General features: G+C 48.8%; 10 protein-coding genes across 11 annotated transcripts; 3 read left to right on the top strand and 7 right to left on the bottom strand.

Annotated features, from left to right (window-relative positions):
- Positions 1–1,116: 1,116 nt before the first annotated feature.
- Positions 1,117–5,859, top strand: ONS95_006698 (uncharacterized protein; the record flags this gene model as incomplete). Of its 2 annotated transcripts, XM_058500170.1 has the most annotated exons (7): positions 1,117–1,534; positions 1,798–4,071; positions 4,159–4,395; positions 4,458–4,568; positions 4,644–5,437; positions 5,489–5,675; positions 5,723–5,859. In XM_058500170.1, exons 2-7 carry the CDS (start codon positions 3,981–3,983, stop codon positions 5,857–5,859), a joined length of 1,557 nt encoding a protein of 518 aa, XP_058350005.1. In that variant the 5' UTR covers positions 1,117–1,534; positions 1,798–3,980. The 2 variants fall into 2 exon arrangements, with proteins under 2 accessions (XP_058350005.1, XP_058350006.1); XM_058500171.1 differs by having other exon boundaries at positions 1,798–4,568.
- Positions 2,110–3,546, bottom strand: ONS95_006699 (uncharacterized protein; the record flags this gene model as incomplete). Its single annotated transcript, XM_058500172.1, has 3 exons — positions 2,110–2,882; positions 2,933–2,945; positions 3,463–3,546. The coding sequence occupies 3 exons, from the start codon at positions 3,544–3,546 to the stop codon at positions 2,110–2,112; spliced, it is 870 nt and encodes a 289-aa protein (XP_058350007.1).
- Positions 5,860–6,073: 214 nt separating the features above from the next.
- ONS95_006697 (uncharacterized protein) lies at positions 6,074–7,110 on the bottom strand (the record flags this gene model as incomplete). The annotated part of the gene is made up of 6 exons (XM_058500169.1): positions 6,074–6,327; positions 6,375–6,446; positions 6,500–6,620; positions 6,672–6,788; positions 6,868–7,030; positions 7,082–7,110. The coding sequence occupies 6 exons, from the start codon at positions 7,108–7,110 to the stop codon at positions 6,074–6,076; spliced, it is 756 nt and encodes a 251-aa protein (XP_058350004.1).
- A 542-nt stretch (positions 7,111–7,652) lies between these two features.
- Positions 7,653–9,218, bottom strand: NUO40 (NADH-ubiquinone oxidoreductase 40 kDa subunit; the record flags this gene model as incomplete). The annotated part of the gene is made up of 9 exons (XM_058500168.1): positions 7,653–7,751; positions 7,801–8,136; positions 8,185–8,343; positions 8,400–8,541; positions 8,588–8,679; positions 8,727–8,821; positions 8,880–8,942; positions 8,996–9,009; positions 9,064–9,218. The coding sequence occupies 9 exons, from the start codon at positions 9,216–9,218 to the stop codon at positions 7,653–7,655; spliced, it is 1,155 nt and encodes a 384-aa protein (XP_058350003.1).
- A 217-nt stretch (positions 9,219–9,435) lies between these two features.
- Positions 9,436–10,991, top strand: RPN9 (26S proteasome regulatory subunit). The gene is made up of 3 exons (XM_058500167.1): positions 9,436–9,858; positions 9,908–10,143; positions 10,190–10,991. The coding sequence occupies exons 1-3, from the start codon at positions 9,591–9,593 to the stop codon at positions 10,826–10,828; spliced, it is 1,143 nt and encodes a 380-aa protein (XP_058350002.1). The 5' UTR covers positions 9,436–9,590; the 3' UTR covers positions 10,829–10,991.
- A 227-nt stretch (positions 10,992–11,218) lies between these two features.
- Positions 11,219–13,369, bottom strand: GAA1 (Glycosyl phosphatidyl inositol protein transamidase complex subunit; the record flags this gene model as incomplete). The annotated part of the gene is made up of 4 exons (XM_058500166.1): positions 11,219–11,722; positions 11,771–12,872; positions 12,922–13,171; positions 13,219–13,369. 4 exons carry the CDS (start codon positions 13,367–13,369, stop codon positions 11,219–11,221), a joined length of 2,007 nt encoding a protein of 668 aa, XP_058350001.1.
- A 219-nt stretch (positions 13,370–13,588) lies between these two features.
- On the bottom strand, positions 13,589–14,334 carry RBD2 (putative rhomboid protease; the record flags this gene model as incomplete). Its single annotated transcript, XM_058500165.1, has 4 exons — positions 13,589–13,806; positions 13,859–14,046; positions 14,097–14,178; positions 14,244–14,334. The coding sequence occupies 4 exons, from the start codon at positions 14,332–14,334 to the stop codon at positions 13,589–13,591; spliced, it is 579 nt and encodes a 192-aa protein (XP_058350000.1).
- A 1,219-nt stretch (positions 14,335–15,553) lies between these two features.
- Positions 15,554–18,616, bottom strand: ACO1_2 (Aconitate hydratase mitochondrial; the record flags this gene model as incomplete). The annotated part of the gene is made up of 5 exons (XM_058500164.1): positions 15,554–16,539; positions 16,587–17,067; positions 17,113–17,138; positions 17,186–17,230; positions 17,572–18,616. The coding sequence occupies 5 exons, from the start codon at positions 18,614–18,616 to the stop codon at positions 15,554–15,556; spliced, it is 2,583 nt and encodes an 860-aa protein (XP_058349999.1).
- A 782-nt stretch (positions 18,617–19,398) lies between these two features.
- ACO1_1 (Aconitate hydratase mitochondrial) lies at positions 19,399–20,410 on the bottom strand (the record flags this gene model as incomplete). Its single annotated transcript, XM_058500163.1, has 3 exons — positions 19,399–19,562; positions 19,612–19,740; positions 19,792–20,410. The coding sequence occupies 3 exons, from the start codon at positions 20,408–20,410 to the stop codon at positions 19,399–19,401; spliced, it is 912 nt and encodes a 303-aa protein (XP_058349998.1).
- Positions 20,411–21,198: 788 nt separating this feature from the next.
- BUD20 (Bud site selection protein 20) lies at positions 21,199–21,708 on the top strand (the record flags this gene model as incomplete). Its single annotated transcript, XM_058500162.1, has 3 exons — positions 21,199–21,248; positions 21,320–21,499; positions 21,552–21,708. The coding sequence occupies 3 exons, from the start codon at positions 21,199–21,201 to the stop codon at positions 21,706–21,708; spliced, it is 387 nt and encodes a 128-aa protein (XP_058349997.1).
- Positions 21,709–21,762: the final 54 nt, after the last annotated feature.

Here is a 21,762-nt window from a genome sequence, read left to right as displayed (position 1 = left end):
GCGTGTGGAGGTAAGGCTGTACAGTTAGTGGGAGTTGGCTCTACAATGTCACCTTCAGACAGAAAGAGGGCAGAAGAAACATATATATTCTGGGAAGGCAACGCAAACGGAGTGAGCGGTATGACGATGTTCTATCTCATCTGGTGGCCGAGAAATCCGTTCTTATGCCCGACCACCGAGCTCGAACGATCACATCAGGGCACGCAGTGTGGTGCCAGATGGACAGGACAGGGTAGACGTCTGCACGGTCAAACAGACTATGCAAAATAGAGGAAAAGAGTGAGGCAAGGGTGCAGGGTGAGGTGAGGGTGCCTTGGCCGAGACTGCCTGGGGCCTGTGCCTGCTGTGTGAGTCAGTAGAGGCCGGTTGGGTGTCTGTTGTGAGCTGGCCCTGTTTCCGAAGTACTATGGGGAACAGTTTGTTTGCAACTATCCCTCAATAATAAGCACTGAAATGCAGTCTTATGTCAGCCCAAGATAGGTAGGTATAGGTACGTATGAGAAGGACCAGCGTTAGAGTTGGCTGTGCGAGGAGACATGTCAGGACAACGGACCAGCTCAGCAAAGCACACTTTGCTGACGCATCATGTTATATCATTCATGCCGATTCAGCAGACACCCCTTCGCTAGCACTGAGACGCAGGCCCATCTGAAGCACAGCTACGCTACAGTGCTTTGTATTGGCGGCGAGGCTGGCGACATTATTTGCGTGCGATCTGAGATTTCCACCCTCCCGACGACCAGGGTGCTGGCTTGGCATGCGTCCAACGACGTTCCTAGTGGCTGTTCAAACGTCTGGCGGCCAGGCGGCGTCGCAAGGGAAGCTAGACGCTGCCGGCATCTTCGGATAAAACGGACTCCACTTCTGCAGAATGTATGAATGCCCTCATTTTTGGATGAGGTGCCGTTTCCCCGTACTGTAGCTGTCGGCAAGTGCGATCGGGTCACACGCTTCAGACACCAGGTTGGGACCGAGGAAGCCCAGACCAGCCCAGGACAAATTGGGCACTGATGTGAGCACTTTTCTCTGACGGCAGCCATAGGGGCCGAGAGGAGTTTCGAGCTAAATACGATTCATGTTCTTTGCTGTCCGTCTTGTCCAGCAGCAGAGGAACAGTCCGGCTGAGATCCAGTTCCAACCCACCCTTGTCACATGCGCTGCATCAAGCAGAAGCCCAGTGGACAATAGTAGTCGGCCGGCGAGGTAGGTAGGTATGTCATAAAATTCGGTCGCACGCCGATGAGATGACCAAGTATTCCTCAACGAGACCGTCTCCAATTGCCTGACTGTATGTTAAGCTTCTTCATGATGACGCTGATCCCGCTCCGCGGTCTCATGGCGAATTTGCTCTGAAATCACGGAAATGTGATAACTACTAGCACCGACTCTGCCGCCATAGACCGAACGCTGCAGGTGGTTTTGATAGTCAAGTCCACATGTGATGGTCCTAGGCTCCTCCAGAAGGGTTCCTGGCTTTGGTTGGGTGGAATTCGGAGGAGCAAATCTCCGAGTGAGATTCATTGGCTCATTGACGGCAAGTAGAAATAATCTCGCTGCCGTTCCTGCTTGGGTTGCTCAACAAGGCTGTAGGCTCCTCGTCTTGGTACTTGGGCCTCTCTCCACACGTCTGTTGAGTAATGCAAACGCAGCTTTCTGCTGATGTAGGCATATCTGCCTCACATGAGAAGGATATGGTATTGCTTGGGATCTTGAAATGAAACCAAACCAGAGCGTACCCAAGTCTGAGGCAATTGGAGGGCAGTTTGCTGGTATAACCATGTGTCTGACACTTTCTAGGGCCTCTTGATGGGTACGACTTCCTCAGAGATTCGAAATGCGTGTGCAAATGACCCGCTTATTCAAGAACGCTTCGAAATAGTTGTTTCTTTGGATTTTGGTACTAATTGAGTCCACTGTCAAGGCGCATTTCTGTCAGACACAGCAGTATCCCCTCCGTCCCCCTTACACAAACACAGCAATAAACACTCCAAAGCCGTTCTGAGTGACAATGATAACATCCAGACGAGGACAGGCATTTCTCCGTGCTTCTGGGCCCCACTCCTGTCCTGACATCCACCCCAGACGTGATCATACTGCCACTGGCTCGATTCACAAAGTGGCACGGTTTTTTAGACTCCATTGTCCAGACACGGAATCCTCGACAACCTTTTTTTCCTCTTCGAGCTTTCGAAGGATCTGCAAGATACCACCATTGGCTGGCAAGTGAAGATTCTCAGGAACATCTTTGTATATGACTTTGACGATCTCCATCGACGTCCAGTTATCAGAATCACTCGGTGCTTCAATGCCTGGATGAGACTTCTTGGACTTCAGAACCTGGATCACTTGGTTTTCCCGGAGTTGTCTATGCTTGATGTACTCGAAAATCTTGCCTGGACCGTCTTCGAGAACAGGACCGTGTCCTGGGTATGCTCGACCTCTGAATTTCCCTCTCATCGTCTCCAAACTCTTCAAATATACTAGAAGGTCCTCGAAAACTGCTGTTCCATGACCAAGTACGTTGTCACCAGTGAACATGGCATCCTCTTCCTCGAGAACCAATGCCATATGATCTTGAGTATGACCGGGTGAGAAAACCGCTTTTAAGGAAGCACCTTCTACTTGGAAGAGCTGCCCATCGCTAATATCAAGCTGTCCGCAATCTGGCTGGTTTTTGTAAATATTGGTAGATGGCGAGAACTCTAGCAAATGCTTGATGCCACCCTGATGGTCGTGGTGCCAGTGAGTGATAATAGCCTTCGTGATCGTTGCATTTTCTTTCTGTAGGATGTCCTTCAAGGAGGCAATCCAAGAAGGCTTCCCTTCTCCGGTATCGATCAGAACCCGCTGCGTTCCGGTACCAACAATATAAGTATTTGATCCTAGGTATGGTTAGACAACGGTACCAGTGGAGACTAGTCAGGCTGGTCACCTTGTAAAGTAAACTATAGACCTGATTAGCATAGACCTTGTGAAATGCGTAGGTAGGCATATTTGAGAGTGTCTTTTGAGTAGCAAAGTATGAAACGCTGCAAACAGCCCTGGAGAGATTGAAGTCGAAGAGAAGAGTTGTGAATATGGTCCATGCCTATCAGTACAAGATACGGTATCGATTCCTCGAACATCTTCCCATATGGATTGTCGCAACAAAAGTTGTCTTCAAAAGCCCAGTCGACGCGATCAGACTCAAAATAGTCTTTTGTACAAAGCCGATTGCGGGCCTTGAGAGTCTAGATGTGTTTGGAGCTTAAACACACAGGACTGGCTACATCCAAAACACCCACTGGAGCGAACGCACTTTTGAGAATTCTCAACCATGCTGGAGATGAGGGGAGCTCAAAGGATAGTCCGTCGCATGGGAGTCATCATACCCAAATTGCCCTTTGCCAGGTTGTAAGGCGGATAATACATAAAAGTGACAGTGTGCTGGACTCGGCTCGGGGCTCGAAATCGGTGGCTCACCTTTCCTGGATTCCCTCCAAGCACTCGAATAACGGAAGGGCTCAACTTCTCCACATTCTGTAATGGGACCAATTGTGTAGCCATTTTCGCGATGTTATTGGCAAAACGAGGTGCAGATCGCATATGATTTTGACGGGATGCCTGCAGAGTACCTAGGTAGGTAACAGTCTAGGACCCCTCGGGCGAATAGATAGGTGGTTTCGTAGGTGGTTTCGTAAGTGGTTTTGTAGGTGGTTTTGTAGGTAGGTAGGTAGGTAGGGCAAGCCTGGCTGCCCGGAACAGGAATTTGCTCTGAAATGATGCTGTAATTGATAGCATTTACTTGTACCTACCTACAGTAGGAGCTCCTAGGAACTAAGCCCCTGCCCCTGCCTCGGCTCTGATATTGTACGAAAGGTACTTATACTCGCCCGTCGCTGATTGGCCCGACCGCTGCCGACAGATTCGTGAGCCCAACCTCGAGGCTTCAGCATCGTTCTTCAACGCTGGGATTGGGCCTTTGTCAATCAATCGACAATATGGGGAGTTCTTCCCGGCCTGTGACGCCGGCGTCACCCAGAGTACCCAAGATCAAACCTGCTCAGCCAGGTGTGCCTCTCTTTGGTTGTGGTGTGTATGGCAAGACTGCCCTGCCTTGCCCTGCCCTAAATTCGTAGCCTCGCACGCCAGCCTGCTAACTCAACTATCATCCTCCAGAACATGTCCGCATACTGTTGGAAGGACCAGTTGAGATTCTAGAGAATACTATACGCGCCTACAGGACCTGTATGTGTGTGGTCTCCGATACGACACCAATAATACCTCAAACCTCCAAAACTCCTGCTGGACAAGCACTGACGACCTTGACACCGAACTACCTCTGTCTCCAATGTGAAGTCACCACGACAGCGTCTGGCCGTGTTGAGCATGGTATGGAGACTAAGCATCGGTTCTGTATGTGCCCTCCTATCACCTCCTATCATAGAGAACGACGATACAAAAACTTACTTTCCTAGATGTCGAGTCTCGGAATGGCTATCTCTTCTGCCAGATGTGCAATGACTTCGTGTTTGACCCAACTCTTGAGGGCCTAAGATTGCGCAAGATTGGTACTGGAAGTTTTTCTTGTAGGTTGCATATCTGGCCTTGTTCCCCTGTCTTCGTTCCCAGAAGTTCCAGGAAGCTGACGTCCTTGATAACAGCACGAAAACGAAAACTGGACGACCTTTTCACCGACGCCTCGAAAGAGGACTCACAGCTCATGTCCGTCAACACAAACAATACGCCTTGCCGAGCTAGTGGTATACGGGGCATATACAATATGGGGGCTACATGCTACATGAATGTCATTCTCCAGAGCTTGATGCAGAACCCGTTGCTCCGGAACTTCCACCTGGGCGACGGCCACCGAAGCTCCGAGTGCACTCGTAAGAACTGTGTGGCATGTGCCATGGATGAAATGTTCCAGGCATTCCACGCCCAGCCTGAGACGGTTGGGTACTCGGCGCATAACATGCTTGCCTGCTTTTGGATGTCGAAACGGAAAGCATACGAAGAGCTTGCCAGCAACAAGGAGCAGGATGCCCATGAGTTTTTTCAGTTCCTGACTGAAGAGCTTCATGAAATCAATGCCAATGCACACAGACAGGCGTTGGCGGATGGGGCACCCTCACCCAAGCGTGCCAGACCAGATTCAACCTGTAATTGCATCGTTCACCAGACCTTTTACGGCCGGACGCAAAGCACCATCACATGTCAGGGCTGTGGCGAGATCAGAACCTCTGTCCAACAATTTATGGATCTTAGTCTTGGTCTCGATGTGCTCTCAAAGAAGAAGAGTATCAAGACCACGGGGCTGAGCGTCAAACGATGCTTGGAAGCGGAATATAAGCAGGCGGAGCGTTGTGAATACACTTGTCACAATTGCGGAACAAAAGAGGCCAAGAAGCTATCAAGCATCAAGAGCCTACCTAATGTTCTTTCCCTTCAGTTGAAGGTATTTGTGTCTCTATTCTATCTTCTAGATGCCCGCTGACAAGTATGGCAGCGTTTCAAACAAAGCAATGGCTCTGCCTCGAAGATTGAGACCAAGGTTTCTTTTCCCCTCAAGCTGGATATGTACCCTTACACGAATCGAGCACGAGGGCAAGATCCAAAGCAAAACCCCGAGTTGGCAAGGGGCTGCACATATGAACTTCAAAGTGTTGTTGTGCATGTTGGTAATCTCGAAACAGGTTGGTTATTAGCATGGAATGTACTAGCAATTACCTAACCTCCACAGGTCACTACATCTCATACTCGCGTGTTGGTAATCAGTGGTTTAAATTCAACGACCATAATGTTACACTGGCCTCAAAATCGGACGTTCTCAACTCCGAGGCGTTTATATTATTCTACGTCATACAGTCATTGGCATGAAAGGCAGCATGGCGTTTTTCACAAAGTAGAGAGGATGGATATTCCTTCAGGTGTTATCAATAATGGGACACATGTTACAATACCCAGGCTTTGAAAACCAAGCACCCTTGTCACAAAGCATGATCTACGGGTCGCCGTACCTCTGGCTCCCCCTTGTACGTTACAAATTCTGGCTAGCAGAGCCTCGTTGACTTCCATACCCAGACATACAGTGTCAAGACTTGGACTCGTCCTGACCCTTCCACTTCCATCTGTCGCACTCGAAATTCGTGTAGCAGAAGAACTCATTGCTCAATCCTTTGGAGTGAATAGGTTCAAAGGTTGTCGTTGCAATACCTTGCGGGCGATACAGCCTATTGACGAGCGTTTCCATCCTTTCCCCCGTGCAGAGAATGAGTCGGGAATCTATTGATCTCTTGTCTGGTGATACTCCCCAAGACTTAGATAGCCATCGAACAGTCATAGCAGCTACAGAGACTTAGCCATCTCATTTGTTCTCAGCTTAAAAATACTACCCTTGGTCTGACAATCTTCACTCAAGAAAGGAGGATCACATATGATATGATCAACGCTAGCCTTCATACCCCCTGCATCTCATCAGCTATCCACTCGAAGAATTCAGGAGTTTTCACAAACTTACTGGGTAACTTCATGGGATTCTTGAAGTCATAAAACACAAACTCCGGAAAGACCTCGAATCGTTTGTCGAACTCCAAAAGCCACAACGTAGGTTTCTGAACCTCATCTGTGCCACTTGCAGCCTGTATCATTTAGTATCAAATTTGGCGTAAGTGGACAATGGAAATCTTTACCAAGATATTCTTCATCTGGACAAAAACACTCGGGGCTGATACAACAGCGATACTTGTGGCAGGTCCAGCACCCACGAGGAGCTCTTCAGCCAGTGCTTTCGCAGTCTCGTCGGAATACTGCTGGGCTGTCAGCGACCTCCTGCCAAACTCGACTTCCACGCTCCAAATCTTAGTTGAAGGGACCGAAAACACGAACCCAGAACTGCGATTCATTCCAATCTTCCGCAAAAGCATCCATACTGAGAGAAGAGGTAGCATTATTACCGGCTTCTGCTTTGAGATCTTCAAACCGCTCTTTGCGAGCCTCACGTTCGGCGTAGAATTCTTTGAGGGCGGAGAGTGCGGAGCCCGAAAGAACGCTCAGATGGCGAGTTCAGCTTTCGGATGTATTTAGGGAGGCTCTTACTTACGGGACTTCGCTTTCGTCTGTGTCGTCCATTTCTGGTCTGCTTTGTGGCGTTTGTGGGTTGGTTGTCAAGGATTGTGCAGCGGGTTTGCCGCGAAAATTTTGCCAAGTGCATCGTTCCCCAAACCAAACCATTTTTTTGAAATTAACTCTCCGGGATTTGTTCCAGCTGAGAGCTGAGAGCTGAGCGGAGGCTGTGACAGTGACAGCCGAAAAGTTCGGCCGCCACGGCCGTGGCCCCCGGAGGGAAACAAACACTCTTTAATTGAACTTTAAAATTGGGTTACAATATATAAAAGCTACATAGTAGGTCTGTGAAGGCCGATTAAGCCCAAATTGAAATTAGGTCTTGAATTGGAGGTACCTCTGTGCCCACAAAGCTGATTCATCCCCACAAGTGAGTTCATTATTTGCAAAGACAGATGCACTGGATGAGGAACTCGTCCATCGTTAGGCGTTTGCAGCATATTCACATCAACTGGTATTTTTATGCAGGAAAAAGTCGGAAGAGTTCAAGGTTTTGATATGTACAAATGCTGTCCCAGTTTAAATGTATGCCAAAGAGGCCTTCTACTCTATTGGTCGTCAAGGACGTGCAGATACTTCTTCTCTTCTCTCTTCTCACGCTCTGTCGCAGGTGGCAGATCATAGAAAGCAGCGCTGCGGTATCCTTGCTACAAGCAGGTTAGGACTGTATTTAGAATCGAGACAATAACCACGTACCAAGTAGTGGAATGTGAGGCTGCTGAGCTCGGCTGGCTCGATACCGAGGTCCTTGAATGTCTTCGCGGCTGGATCAATGCGTTGATCGATAAATTCTCTCTCAACCTCGTCGGCAGAGATTACTGGCCACCAGAGAGCCTTGTTCAGGAGACCAGCGGCTGGCTTTAAGATGGCTTTGGGAAGATTGATGTGACGGCGGTGCTTAACAATTTCCTTGTCGACCAATTCGGCGATCTCAGCTGTTGAGTAGTTTCTTGGGCCATAGAGCTCGTACGTTTGCTCAGCAGTGCTATCGTCGTGGAGCATCTTCTCGAGTGCCTCTCCAACATCGATGGCCTATCACCAAGTCAATTCAGTACATAAATTGAGGGACAATAGACTCACATGAACAGGCCAGTACCGTTCTTGCATATGATTTGACGTAAGCACGTTTGTCACACCGGCAAGCTTGTGCAGTAAACGGTCTTCGAATCCGAAAAGAGGGGCGGGCCTGACGATAGTAGTTTCAGGGAAGATGCTTCGTACAACAGCCTCACCCCGTCCCTAGACAAATTATCTTAGCACTGACTGGCGGGTTCATTTTGGCAATGGGTGCTAACCTTTGTCGCAAAGAATTCGGAGGGAGAATTGACACTGGCGTTGTATGAGGAGACATGAATGAACCTATCAACATCATACTTGGCCACTGCTTCCGCAATTCTTTCAGCACCTTCAACATGGACATCTTCCAGATCAAAGTTCCTATAGCTGTTACAGACCTGTCCTCCATCCAGACTTCATGACTTACTTCGTAGGGTACATTCGTCCAACGAGATTGTAGACCACATCAGAATGTCTAACACTCTCTTCTAGAGACTGTGTATTTCTGAGATCATATTCCTGGAAATGTTCAGCAACGTACCCACAAGCACGGTTCTAGGGCCTACCATGAACACGACCCGGCCCAGGTCTCCTGCAACCTTTAGATGCCGTTTTGCCATTTCCTCGCGGAAAGGTACAATAACGGTACATCCTTGCCGAGCTATTCCACCGACAGTCAGTCTCGAATCCTATTCAGCAAGAGACCTCGGGCAGAGAACCAAGTCTATTAACAATATATCTTCCCAGAAAGCCAGTTGCACCAAAGACCGTCACGGTGTGTCCTAGTATCCGTCATCAGCCCAGCTCTCCAATCCTCTCATAGACTGAGATATACCTCCGAGGGATGATCTTTAATGGCATAAGTTAGAATACGGTCATTCGCTCAGCATAAGAAGTACCAACCTTCCACCTTGTGTCCGAATAATTGGTTTGCCAGTTCTCGTGATGGTAACATCGCTGATCTGCCGTCTACGAGGGGTCTTGCTGGCAGCGTTTTGCCCCAGCTGTACGGCAGCCCGGAGACCATTTATACTCGACGGACTGCAGGACTTCTGCATGTTTGCAGTCGTGCTCGAAATCAATTGACTGTTGTGGAAGAGGTAGCCGACTGAGGAACGGAGCGATCGAGCGATGAGGTTGCCGCTGCCGTTGACCCTTGTCACTTCTTGGACCTGAAGCTGAAGTCACGCTAACCTGAGTGGGGACTAACACATCTGCACTGGTGCAGCTCCACCAAAAGGCTTCCAGGTACACGCGCGAAGCATCAACCTGGTCATCCAGACTTCAACTCAACTCCCAACTCAGCTCAACTCAACCCCACCCTCCTCTGTCCTTCTCGCCCGAGAACAGACTCTACCGTTTGTTTCCCACACTACGAGCTGATACTCTTCGCAAGTGAACACAGAGAAACCCTTCCTTCCTCCGCCGCCATGAGCATTGTAGATGTCCCGCAGTTTCTGGAGGAGCAGAGAGACGATGCCCCTGCTGAGCTGCAACATCTGTACCTCGACTTCGAAGATCTCTGGGAGCGCAAGCTGTGGCATCAGTTGACCGACACCCTCATACAATTTTTCAATCACAAAGATAGCGCCTCGCAACGATTGGCCTTCTACAAAACATTCATCCTCACCTTCGCCGACAAGATTAATCAGCTCAAGCTTGTAACCTTAGCCTTGAGCGCAGCTTCTCAATGCAAAGGTATGGCTGTACTTCTGTATTCTCTGAACATCGTCTAATTGATTTGCAGACAGTGAGGAGCGCCTGTCTTTCCTTGCCGCAGCAGCAAACAAAGTCAACAACCCCAATTCCCAGGATGCCTATGTCTACGCCACCGTAGCTGTAGCCACTGTGAAGCTCGAGTTGAAGGATCTGGAGGGCGCGAGAAAAGATTTGGACAAGTCAGAGAAGATCCTGGATAATTTCGACTCTGTCGAGACGATTGTGCATGCAGCATTCTACCGGGTCAATGCCGAATACTACCAGGTTCGTCTGCCGCCAGAGAGAATGAGAGACCGGCTAATCATGATAGTCTAAACTCGAGTTCGCATCCTACTACCGAAATGCCCTCCTCTACCTTGCTTGTATCGAAGTCACTGATTTGTCACCCGCCGAACGCAGAAGCCGGGCTTATGACCTTGCTATCGCAGCTTTGGTCTCGGATACCATTTACAACTTCGGTGAACTGCTTTTACATCCAATCCTGAACGACTTGAAGAAGGACGATACTTGGCTTTATGAGCTCCTGTTCGCCTTCAACCGCGGAGATCTTGCTGCGTACGACGTTCTTGCTGGCCACATCTCCTCCAATACTCTTCTTGCAGAACACCGCGATGAATTAAGACAGAAAATATATCTGGCTGCTTTGACCGAGACTGTGTTCCGAAGACCACCTCACGACCGTGAGATGTCTTTCCGTACCATTGCTGAGGAGACCAAGGTTCGACCGGATGAGATTGAGCACTTAATTATGAAGGCATTGAGCTTAGGACTGTTGAGAGGAAGTATCGACCAGGTGGACGAGATTGCACGGATCAACTGGGTACAGCCTAAGGTGCTGGACATGAAGCAAATTGACAACATGCGATTAAGACTTCAGGAATGGGATTCAAGTGTCAACCAGCTGGGCAATTGGATCGAATCTAAGGGTCAAGATGTTTGGGCGGCGTGATTTGGCATGGCATGGCGTCTGGGCATGATGAGAATTGCTGGGGTGTATGATAGATATCTTTGAGCATGGGACAGGCAGTGTCCGTTACGAACAAGACACCTTCACCGTTAGCGCAAAGGTGTAACAACTGCAATGAAAAGAATTTCCTCCAAATCACTTCTGCTCACGAAGGAGTCGTCCTCAAGGCAGATGAAGTTGAATTTAATGAGGATAGAGACACTGCTCATAATCGCAAAAATCTGGATAATCTATGGGTAGGTCCAATTGCCTTAGATCAGGACAACACACTGGGGCATGGCATGGAGAACATGGTACGTATGGATCTCAATACGGCGTCTTGGTCAAGGGACCTTCGTGGCATCTCTGTTCAGTGTCACCTACATATCCCACCTACGCTTTCACTATAATCACTTCCCCGTTTCTCTCCTCGTCCAACCTGGGCTTGCCAAACAACAAAAGCATGCCTACAACCCAAGCCGGCCACCAAACGCACCAGACCACCACCTGCGTATTCATACCCCAGACGTCCCATCCAAAAGCAGCCTCCTTCAACACCTGCCCAATGCTTAATGCCCAGTGCCACGACCCTGCCATCACCACCGTGGTAGGCGCCAGTAGAGTCAATAAACAGGCTATGGCAATCGCAATGATAGGGTTATTCGGAAGTGGTTGGATGTAGGTTAAAGGAGCAGAAAATAAGCCAACGAGGAACGCCAGGGAGAAGTTAAGTGTGGCAAGAGCAGATAGGAACATTCCAAGGAGAAGTAGCGAGAACGCTTTTATTAGCGTGTATTGTTGAGTGGTTGGAGCGAAGTACTGAACTAGGCTGTTGGAGAGGAAGAAGGGGAGGATGCAATTCAACGCAACTGTAAAGATGAACACAGCTCGTAGCATCTAGGCAATGTTAGATTATGTTTTGAAAAGGAGGGCAAAGCTTCTCACATTCTGAGGCGCGTGATTGAAAATGAAGAGGGGCAGAATTCCTAGCAAATGGATGCCAGCGACCACAGCTAGTGGTAGAAAAAGCTCTCGCTCTCGCACTGTCATAATCTCCTCTGGAACGAGTACAATTGCACTAGCTCCCTTCACCAGATCCAGTTGCTTATTTTCTCCTTCCTTGGATGACTCTTTCGGCGGACTCTTGGGCGATCCGCTCTTGATCCAAAGGAAGATCGCCATGATGGTGAAGTTGACGGCCACCAGCATGGCACTTGGAAGGTAAGTGCCAATGCTGACAAAACGGTTGGACTGCATGAGCAGGTAGAAGAAGAAGCTCTGATGCAGATGTTCCAACAGATTATTCAGACTTCGGAAGGTGCTTTCGATGACTCTTCCCATTGCCATTTCGTCTTGCCATCCGTCTCCAAAGGGCTGTAGCGTAATAGCATCAACGTGGTAGGGAATGAAGCTGCTGTGTGGTCCAGATGCATAACCGAGGCCTTGCTTCAGCATCCCACGAAGCATAGTCTGGAGTCGGTCCTGGTAGCTGTCCGTATGCTTCCACATTCTCTGAATAGAAACTCCAATACCCATCTGGCCGCTTGCGATAGATACCACTGTATTCAAGATGTCCAAGTTTGGGAGCTGCCCATTGGTTCCATCATAGACAACATGGATGGACTCGAAACGGTGATCGAATGGGTAGTCAATGACCACTGCTCCTTGCAACGCTCCACTCTTCAAAGGAAGTGAGTCAATTGATGGAGATTGGTGTGTATCATGATAGGCGTCAACCCAAGCTTGCGGTCCAGCTGTGCTATCTGCTGTGACCAGGAAAATTATATCCTTCGACCAAAGAGACCATCTCTTGAAGTATCGGGCCAACGTAAGGACGAGGGCAACTCCGCTCCGATTGAGCTCCTCCTCGATATTCTTCCAGGCTCCTACAAGCACAATGGCTTCCGTGGCATCTCCTCTGGGGGCGTGAAGTATGGCATATATATTCTCCCCGAAATATGTTTCGCCTGCAGACTTGTACTCGTACTTTTGCCTAGCGACCTTCAGCCCAGAGGATATAAAGAACTCCTCCAGCTTGTTATTTATCCTATCAGCCCGTCAGTCCAATAGTCGGCATTTGTACCCTGCTTCCATACTCGATGTTACTCTTCCCCTCCAGCGCATCAACCTCATGCTTATAACCTCGAAACACGTTCTGGTCGCTCCCAGCAAAATAAGTATGGACCTGGCCCGGGAGAAGAGCGTTCTCTGAGATATAAGTCTTCCGTGAATAGTCGTCTAGAGGTAAAACAAGCAGCCATGCGACACCAACAACTATGCAGAGAAAGGACAGATATGGAGGTAGCTTGAGGAGCAATGGATTATGCCGCAGCAAAATACTGGAAGCTAGAAACTGTTAGAGATTGGTCGTCAGGTGTAAGGAAGTCACTTGCATAAGAGAGAGACCATGTTCAAGGAGCGAATTGTGTTGAAAGTTGGTAGCGCATTTGGTGTTGCTGCAGCTAGCTCCCTGAAGGGAAGACGCGCTTCTTGAAGCGACGACACTGGAAAATTCACTCCACACATAACAATGTCACTACACATTACTGCAAACCAGAGGGAATTTCATTAATTGCGAAAGACACTTTCACAAGCCACTGTAGCTAATGCTCAGATCAAAAAAGATTTTCTTGCCCAATGTCTATGGACACAACATTGACCAGGGGTCATTGCCCATATCCCAGCAAACGCATCCGCTCAACGCCAGAATATGCTTATAATTGCACAGCAGTTTACGTCATGCTGACCTACATTCCGCCCTCTTCAAGGCCCTAATCTCTGCGAGCTAGCCACGTAGCCCGAGCCAAGATCCCCAGAACTTGACATGCTCGCGTTTGTCGTTGGAAGGACTCCATATCGTCCGTAGGTCTTTTGGTCTATCGAAACATAATGTGGAAGTCTCCCAAGTAGATTTAGCTTTCCTTCTATCCAGCGTAGAGCCTTTTCCGGGGGAGCGAGAAACTTGAGATATCCAAGGCCCCCTGATACAGTCAGCGAGTGCGTCGTTAGGAACGTGAGAATATCAACACCCACATCCATAACCAAAGCATAGTCCGCAAGCATGTCCTAGAAAACTTGTGTTTGGGACCAACACCGAGACGAATAGGACCATGACAAATGGTGTGATCCATGTCGGTATCTGTGTCGTTCCAAGCATGAAGTATGGATTCGATTTGTAGGTCTTAACTGCCTCCATTGCAATTAACGTGAACACCCAAACACTGTTCTTCAGTTATCTTCAATATTCAAGTATAGCTCTCACAATGCTGACCTTGCTCCCAGGATTGTCGTGTTCATGTGGAAGATTGCTCTCTCCATGAATGTGTAAAGAAGTGCCGGAATCGTGGAAAGGGCTACCATCTCCGTCAACATTTTGCTCCGCAAGGTGATGCTCTCCGAAGAACGCTATATATCATACCTCCCATGAAGAGCGCCAATGTCGTGAGTGTCCCATGTTCTGCCTCAAATCGCTCCAGTAATGGTGTCAGTGCCAACATATTCATGAACATGTGGAAGAAGCCAGCATGGACGAGTGGAAAGGTATTCGTCCGATACACTGTAGACCCGTGCGAGTTAGCCTATACCCGCATATGGATAGCATACTAAGGGTGGTAAGTGTTGTGAAGGAGGGATTGACAGACTGGTGCTCAATCCAATCTCTTCCGGTATTAAAGCTCCCCATTTCTGTACGTCCCAAACCGACTGTATACTCGCAATCCAGAGTAGTATAATGACAACGATGATGACCCGAGTAAATAGAGGAAGTCGGAAAATGTACGAGCGCAGTCGAGTAGCAGAAAACTGCGGAAGACTGGGCGCCATTTTTCAGAGAGGATTGTACGTCAACGGTCAAAGTAATGTAGCGCTTAAGAGGCGGGCCTTTGGAAATCTCGGCGATTGAGGATAGAAGGACTTTGGAGTTCAGTCTGTTGCGGGGCTGGTCTTCAACATCGCTGCTGTTGTTGCTCTATGCTTTTGGCAAATGTCCTCCAAGGTGAGGTCCTCTTGCTGGGAATTGGCCGTGAAATGTCGCTTACTGGGTTATCCCTGCAGTTTGAGGCTGCAAACCTGACAAGTCTGTCCGCGGTGCTGCTGGTAAGGTTGGCGTTTCTGTTTTAGATCGGTGTTATTTCTAGGATTTTAAGGAATACTTTAGCTTCCAGATATAGGTAAGAAAGATAGACGTCCATCTGATTAATTTACTTCTTCTTTACTTCAAATAATATTTCCCTTATCTAGTGACTATTTTATACGTCTGGAGGACCTCAGAACTAATTATAAGTCAGAATCTTTAGACTAATACGTAAGCTAGCCTCTAAGAATTAGAAAGGCCTTTAGTCTATGCTTATAATCTACACAAGTTGTCTAGCACGCAGATCAGGCACCTCTAACATTCTACTTTTTAGGTATTGTAATTAACTGCTAATCTAAGGATCTTTGATGATACTTGATTTGTTTTCAAGTAGTAGGACGTCTTGGTTTTAATTCCGTTAAGCCTTGAAAGATCAAAGCAGTATTATACCTAAAAAGACGCGAAACAATGAAGCTAGGAAGGGTGCTAAACCATATAATGTGTAGATAGCGAGCTGGCACAGGCATCTAGGGTATATCTTTGGACTCATTAACTACAAGTACGGAAAATGTATTGATACTTAGGGAAGCGCGCTAGACCATTGAAACATAAGTACAGGGGCGTTGAAAACAACCTAACACCAGCGTTCCCATCCTTTACGACGCATGGGCCTTTGCCATCGTGTTCAAAGCCGAGCCGTTCTTGAACCACTCAATTTGTGGGGCGTTGAAAGTGTGAGCCAACTTGATGTCAAAGGCCTCCCCATCCTTTGGGTGTACTCTGAGAGTCATTGGCTTGCCAACCTCGAGCTCGGTAGCGAGCAAATCAACCTTGTCGTATGGCTGAACCTTGTCGTAGTCCGCGGGGTCAATGAAAGTCAATGGAAGCATACCTTGCTTCTTCAAGTTGGTCTCATGAATACGGGCGAAGGAACGGACGATAATGGCAATACCTCCCAGATGTCTTGGTTCGAGCGCAGCATGTTCTCTCGAACTTCCTTCTCCGTAGTTCCAGTCACCAATGACGACCCACGGGATGCCCTTCTTCTTGTAGTCTCTGGCAGTGGCAGGAACAGCATCAAATTCGCCAGTAGTGAAATTCTGGACTTTGTTCGCCTCACCGTTGGCGGCGTTTGTGGCACCAATCAACATGTTATTTGAAATATTGTCGAGGTGTCCACGGTACTTCAGCCAAGGGCCGGCCATAGAGATGTGATCGGTAGTAGTCTTTCCTTGACACTTGATCAGAATGGGAATGTCGGTAAAATCCTTGCCATCCCATGCTGTAAATGGTTCAAGAAGTTGAAGTCTGTCGCTGGTGGGAGAAACGGCGACGCTAACAGCGTCGCGCTTCGCAGGAGGGGCTTGGTAGGTGTCCTGTCCTGGGTCATACCCTCTTGATGGCAGACTAGCACCTGATGGGGGGGACAGCAGGAACTCATTTCCATCCTTGTCCTTGAGTTTATCTGTGAGAGGGTTAAAGTGCAAGCTCCCTGCAATGGTCATAGCCACGACAAGATCTGGAGATGCAACGAAGGAGTGAGTGGCGGGGTTGGCATCGTTACGACCTGTGAAGTTTCGGTTGTAAGAAGAGATGATGGAGTTTGCCTCGCCCTTCTTGACATCTTTACGGTCCCATTGACCTAGAACAGTTAGCTATACTTCCAAACACATGTGAGACGAGACATACCAATGCAAGGTCCACACGCATTCGCCAATACAACACCCCCGAATTCCTCAAAAGTCTGCAGTTGTCCATCACGCTGGATGGTTGCGCGAATCTGTTCCGAGCCAGGTGTGACAGTGAAGAGGGACTTCGCCTTGATACCATGGTCAAGGGCATCCCGGGCAATGGAAGCTCCGCGAGACATATCTTCATAGGAAGAATTGGTGCAGGATCCGATCAAGCCGACCTTGAGTTCTTCGGGCCAATTGTTAGATTTGACAGCTTCGCTGAACTTAGAAATGGGGGTTGCGAGATCGGGAGTGAAAGGGCCGTTGATGTGTGGCTCGAGCTCGGAAAGGTTGATCTCAATCAATTCATCATACTCAGCGCCGTTATCCTCGCGGAGTTCCTTTGCATAAGTACGGGCAAAGTCGCCAATGTTCTTTCTCTTCGTAGCTGCGAGGTACTCGTACATGCGGTCGTTGAAAGGAAAGAGAGACGTGGTCTATTCAGTTAGCACAAAAGCCATGTACATGGGAGAGTCACGCACAGCTCCAATTTCTGCTCCCATGTTGCCTATAGTCGTCAGTCCTGGGAAGTACTTTGGAACGAAGAGAACTTACAAATAGTGCCCATTCCTGTGGCAGAGAGAGAGTTTGTGCCTTCGCCTATATTGTGACATGTGTTAGTTATACATCTTTAAGCCATGTCTGAAGTCTAAGATAGGTCTGCTCCAGGTCTGCTCCAGGTCTGCGAAACATATATTCCATGGTTCTGCGTAGTTCTACTTGAGAAAAAGAAACGGTAGCTCAGAGGTCCAAGCTTGGTCACCCAAAGTACTTTTGCGTTGTAACACTGTTCCGCAAGTCCAAAAGCGGGTGGCGTAGCTGATGTTATCCCTCATTCGAACATAGAGCTCGAGAGAGATACGGCCGCGGCCTTCTTGAGGTGAGACTTCGAGCTCTTGTGTCTTTCTAGCTTTGATGGACTGCTGCAGGGAACTTCACACAAGTCGCAATAGAGCTTCTTCTCAAGATATGCCTTGTTCTGGCAGGTCTCTTCCGAGTGTTCTTGACAAGACCTCCGAGTGCTACCTTGGCAGCGTGCCTTGAGCCAGCGAGGTGTATCGTAAGACTGGACTCCTTTCCGTAGATTTTGTCACAAAGCTCGCAAACATACGACTTGAGACGCTTCGCCTCAGCTCCCTTCTTCTTATGGGACTTATTCGAGCTGGCACTGGCTTTCTCAGGATTCTTCTCTCTCCAATCTTTGGCGTTTGCATTAACGTGGAGTCTCCATGCCTCGGGATCCGCAGAATTGATTCTCTCGTATGACTCTTTCTTGAGCTGCTTTTGTCTCTGGACAAGTTCGACCTCTTTGGCTTCCAGTTCTTCAGCAGTGAGGTCATGATAGCCAGGAATGCTTTCATCAAGACATATATGCGAACATAGCCCGTCCCAGCTCAGAGATTCACGATCCCATGGACACAACTTGTAAACATCTCCGTAGTTCTTCTTTGACTTCAGAGCCCAGAACACCAAGCAGAATAGAGCTTCCAGAGCGATGAAGAGAGTTCTGACAATTGATTGTGAGACTGCTCCGGGGATCGGAGTCCAGCACAAGCAGCCTTGATGACTTATAATGTACCCTTCCGCGAGAGCTCTGCGAATGGACATAGATACGCTGTTGTCTTTGTCGTAGTTGAGAAAGCGCGCACGAACTCCACCAGCAGTATTGGTCGCTGAGCCAATGTACAGTTTTGGCTTTGAGCCAATCTTCTCCAGAGTAAGTGCATAGATAGCCCAGATCTTCCTGAGAGATAAAGAGTCCTTGGGGAGATCCTTGAAGAACTGCAGAGTGGGCGGAGTAGAAGACTTGAGAACCTCATACAAGCCAGGTGCAAGGTTGATTGAAATCGACGAGAAGATCTGTTTCAGAGCTGCCGCATCTGGGAGGAGGAAGCCGTACAGAGGATTCTTGGACTTTTCAGGGGCCAAGCAGAGGCAAGTCCAGGTCCATGACACGAGCAAGAGAGCGATTGCGGACAGCTCCATCGTAAAGGGAGTCTCCAGCAGCTGTGCAGGCCACCCAGACGACAAATCTGTGCAGCACTCGGGAAAGCTGCCATTACATTAGTGTCTGATGCGCTTGCAGAGATGGATCAGGCCTACCGATTGGGATTTGATGGGTCTTGAGAGTTCTGATATACTTGACTTGACGTCTGAGGTTGACTTTGTGCTGAGAACTGAGGAGTGCTGGTGAGGACGGAACGGCGAGATCTGAAGGTTGAGAGCTCCCATATAACATTGCTCACTCTCGGAGGAAGGCATGCCTGGAGTAGATGTGTAATAGCTGCGATCCTGTGGTGAGGAAGGTATCTCTCTACCATGTGGCAGGTGCGAAGGCGCTTTTGCCCAAAAGTACTTTTGAAATGCTGGTGCTGAACGGCACGTGGACAAGAGAACTGTAGATGTGAGTAATTGCCGGAGGCAGGTTATCAAGCTGTACCTACAATTATCTGACATTGTCTGAAGCTTGAAGAGCATGTGCAGCTAATCGACAGACCTGGGGTGAGCTCCCAGAGAAAGGTACCTGTGGACCTCCCCAGAGAGCTCTATGGAAACCTAAGAACAGACCTGAGGGTGAGCTCTCAAGGAAGGCGAGAATCTTGGGGCCCCCCCTTGAGAGCTCAGTGAGTACATGGCAAGAGCTGTGCAGACCTGGAGCAGAGCAGAGTTGTGGGGAACATGTGGCAAACCAGAGAGGCAGGTGAGAAGAGAGCTGCTTCATGGTAATCCAGGTAGGCAGCGCACACCAACCCTACGGCAAGTGTACCCTACCAATCTGATAAATGTAACGAAATTGTTTTGTAACTTGCCGCTGTGATAAAGTTAGCAATTGTACAAAATATCTCTGGAACATGGAAATCCAACTGGTATTCGATTATGAACCCGGTGCCTCCTTTGACGGTCAACATTCCAGCGACTTTCAAGATTACATCTAGTTCGCAGTCAGTATGGTGGAGAGAACTTGCAGGCACATGACTTGCCCTTTGGAGTGGCCCAGCCAGAGAGTTGTCCTGTAAGCTTCACCCCGAAGACCTTTGGTGCTTTCAATTCCCAGGGAAGGTCAGCCATAACATCGACAGCATCAGCTCCTCCGACTCCGATAGCAGCCACTAAGAATGGTCAGCATTTGACGCTTTGTGGAGATGTATGGTGTTACTTACTGCCCAAACCACCACCATTGGGGGTATGCGAGTCAGTACCAATCAAAAGACCACCAGGGAAAGCGTAATTCTCGAGAATGATTTGATGAATGATACCAGAGCCGGGTCTCCAGAAACCAATGTTGTACTTTGCGCAAGATGTGGCCAGGAAGTCGTACACCTCCTTGTTGATGTCTTGAGCTCGTGCAAGATCCTTTGCGCCACCAACTTGTGCCTCAATCAAATGATCACAGTGGACAGTTGTAGGGTTTGCGACAGATGGCATACCAGCAGACATGAACTGAAGAATGGCCATTTGAGCTGTGGCATCCTGGCATGCAACACGATCAGGTCGGAGCTTAAGGTAGGAGACACCACGCTCAATCTCTTGGCCGTGAGGGTCGTCGAGATGGGAGTAGAGGATCTTCTCTGCGTATGCAAGAGGACGGTTCAATCTTGAACGGACAATGGCGAGGTTCTCAGACATCTTCTTGTAATTGATGAAATTCTGGGCTTCATGCACGTTTTGGGGAACTTTTTGGTCCAATGGCGAGTCGCTGACAGTCGCCATGCGGCGGATGCCATGAGCTATTGCTCGCCGCTGGGTAGCAGCGAAGAGCTGTCGCGAAGTGGAAAGCATCTTGAGTGGAGGTGGAGGTGTTGTGTCGAAGAAAAGAAGAGAAAATGAGGTTTGAGAAACGAGAAGCTCAAGATAACAAGGCGGGCGGGCTCCCTAGCCCGGGACCGAGAACCGAATCAACCAATCACAAGCTGGGTGAAAACAACCTTCGGCGTGCGCGGTATTTACAAGCTGTTTCATTCGCCTCTGTTGGGGCATCGAAGCACGCTTGAAATGACTTTGAGGGCACTTAAGAGAAAGGTTTAGGGTGTGGGGTAGCAATTGCAAGCAAGACGACGGGAGCTCGCTCAGCTTGCATCATAGGTGAACACCACGATCGCAGACAGATCGCCTCCCAGTTAAACATGACTGAGACCCTGCCACTATCTTGTGCCGGGTGCCGTATGTTGGGATAAAGAGCAATACTCTCTTCATCATTGTCCTAAGTTCTCTTGACGACATTGAAATACAATTTTCACTGCCCCAAGGCCGGGTTTCGCTCTCGTCGGCGACATCCGCCCTCTGACGGCTCCGCTCTGGCTTCGGAAGTGAACACTAAAAAGTCGAAAAAGGTTAAAGTCCAGGGAGCGACCAGAAGAGAGTCCGCAATTTTCCATCCTCGGCTGACAGGTACAAGTAGCGTTAACATTACTCTGATCCTGGTCATGGAGGACTCCTCTGACCATTTCACAAGAAGACGCCTTTCTTTTTTGGGCTAGCTCTTTGGAGGGTCTGCCTGAAATCGAAACTCACACAATTTCATCCAGACCGAGTGCAGCACATCAGCCTCCCAAAGCACAACCACAATAATGGGGATCCCTCAGAAGTCGACTAAGACAAAAACCAGGAGACGCCTGAGGTACGTCCGACTTCGAAAACATTCTCTTCTGCGAAGAAGTCCTCGGAATGGCCGTTACTGAACACACGCAGAGACCTGGATCAAATCCACCTTGATATTGCCGATCAAAAGCACCTGCTGCAACACAAGAATAGCAAGGCACCAGAAGACCTACCGGGTCTCGGCCAGTTCTATTGTATTGAATGCGCAAAATGGTTCGAAAGCGAGCATAGTATGGTCACACATCGCAAAGGTAGCACGCACAAGAGACAGTACGTACCTGGAGAGAAATGTCTTGAGATTTCCGGTATTGATTTGATGCAGGGTCAAAGCTTTGAAGGCGGAACCATATACACAGAAGGAAGCCGAAGCAGCTATTGGACTCCGAACGGATAATGGCCCTCGGCTTGCAGCCAAAGAAGATACCAAAGATATTGAGGTAGATATGGAGAATTCCGGATTCCTGGACGACACCACGTGAACGTCGATGTGTCCAGCACACGATAAGTTTCGGAGACATAGCTACCGGAAACTT

Source organism: Cadophora gregata (assembly GCF_030347475.1).
Source record: "Cadophora gregata isolate MNR1 chromosome Unknown scaffold_18, whole genome shotgun sequence".
NCBI lineage: Eukaryota > Fungi > Ascomycota > Leotiomycetes > Helotiales > Ploettnerulaceae > Cadophora > Cadophora gregata.
Note: the sequence above shows the minus strand (reverse complement) of the source record. Positions and strands in the feature narration are given on the sequence as shown.

Bases quoted from the DNA above. Each gene is read 5' to 3' on its own strand.
- RPN9 (XM_058500167.1), top strand. From the start codon at position 9,591: ATGAGCATTGTAGATGTCCCGCAGTTTCTGGAGGAGCAGAGAGACGAT. The intron at 9,859-9,907 runs GTATGGCTGTAC...ATTGATTTGCAG, and splicing joins CGCAGCTTCTCAATGCAAAG to ACAGTGAGGAGCGCCTGTCT. The intron at 10,144-10,189 runs GTTCGTCTGCCG...TAATCATGATAG, and splicing joins TCAATGCCGAATACTACCAG to TCTAAACTCGAGTTCGCATC.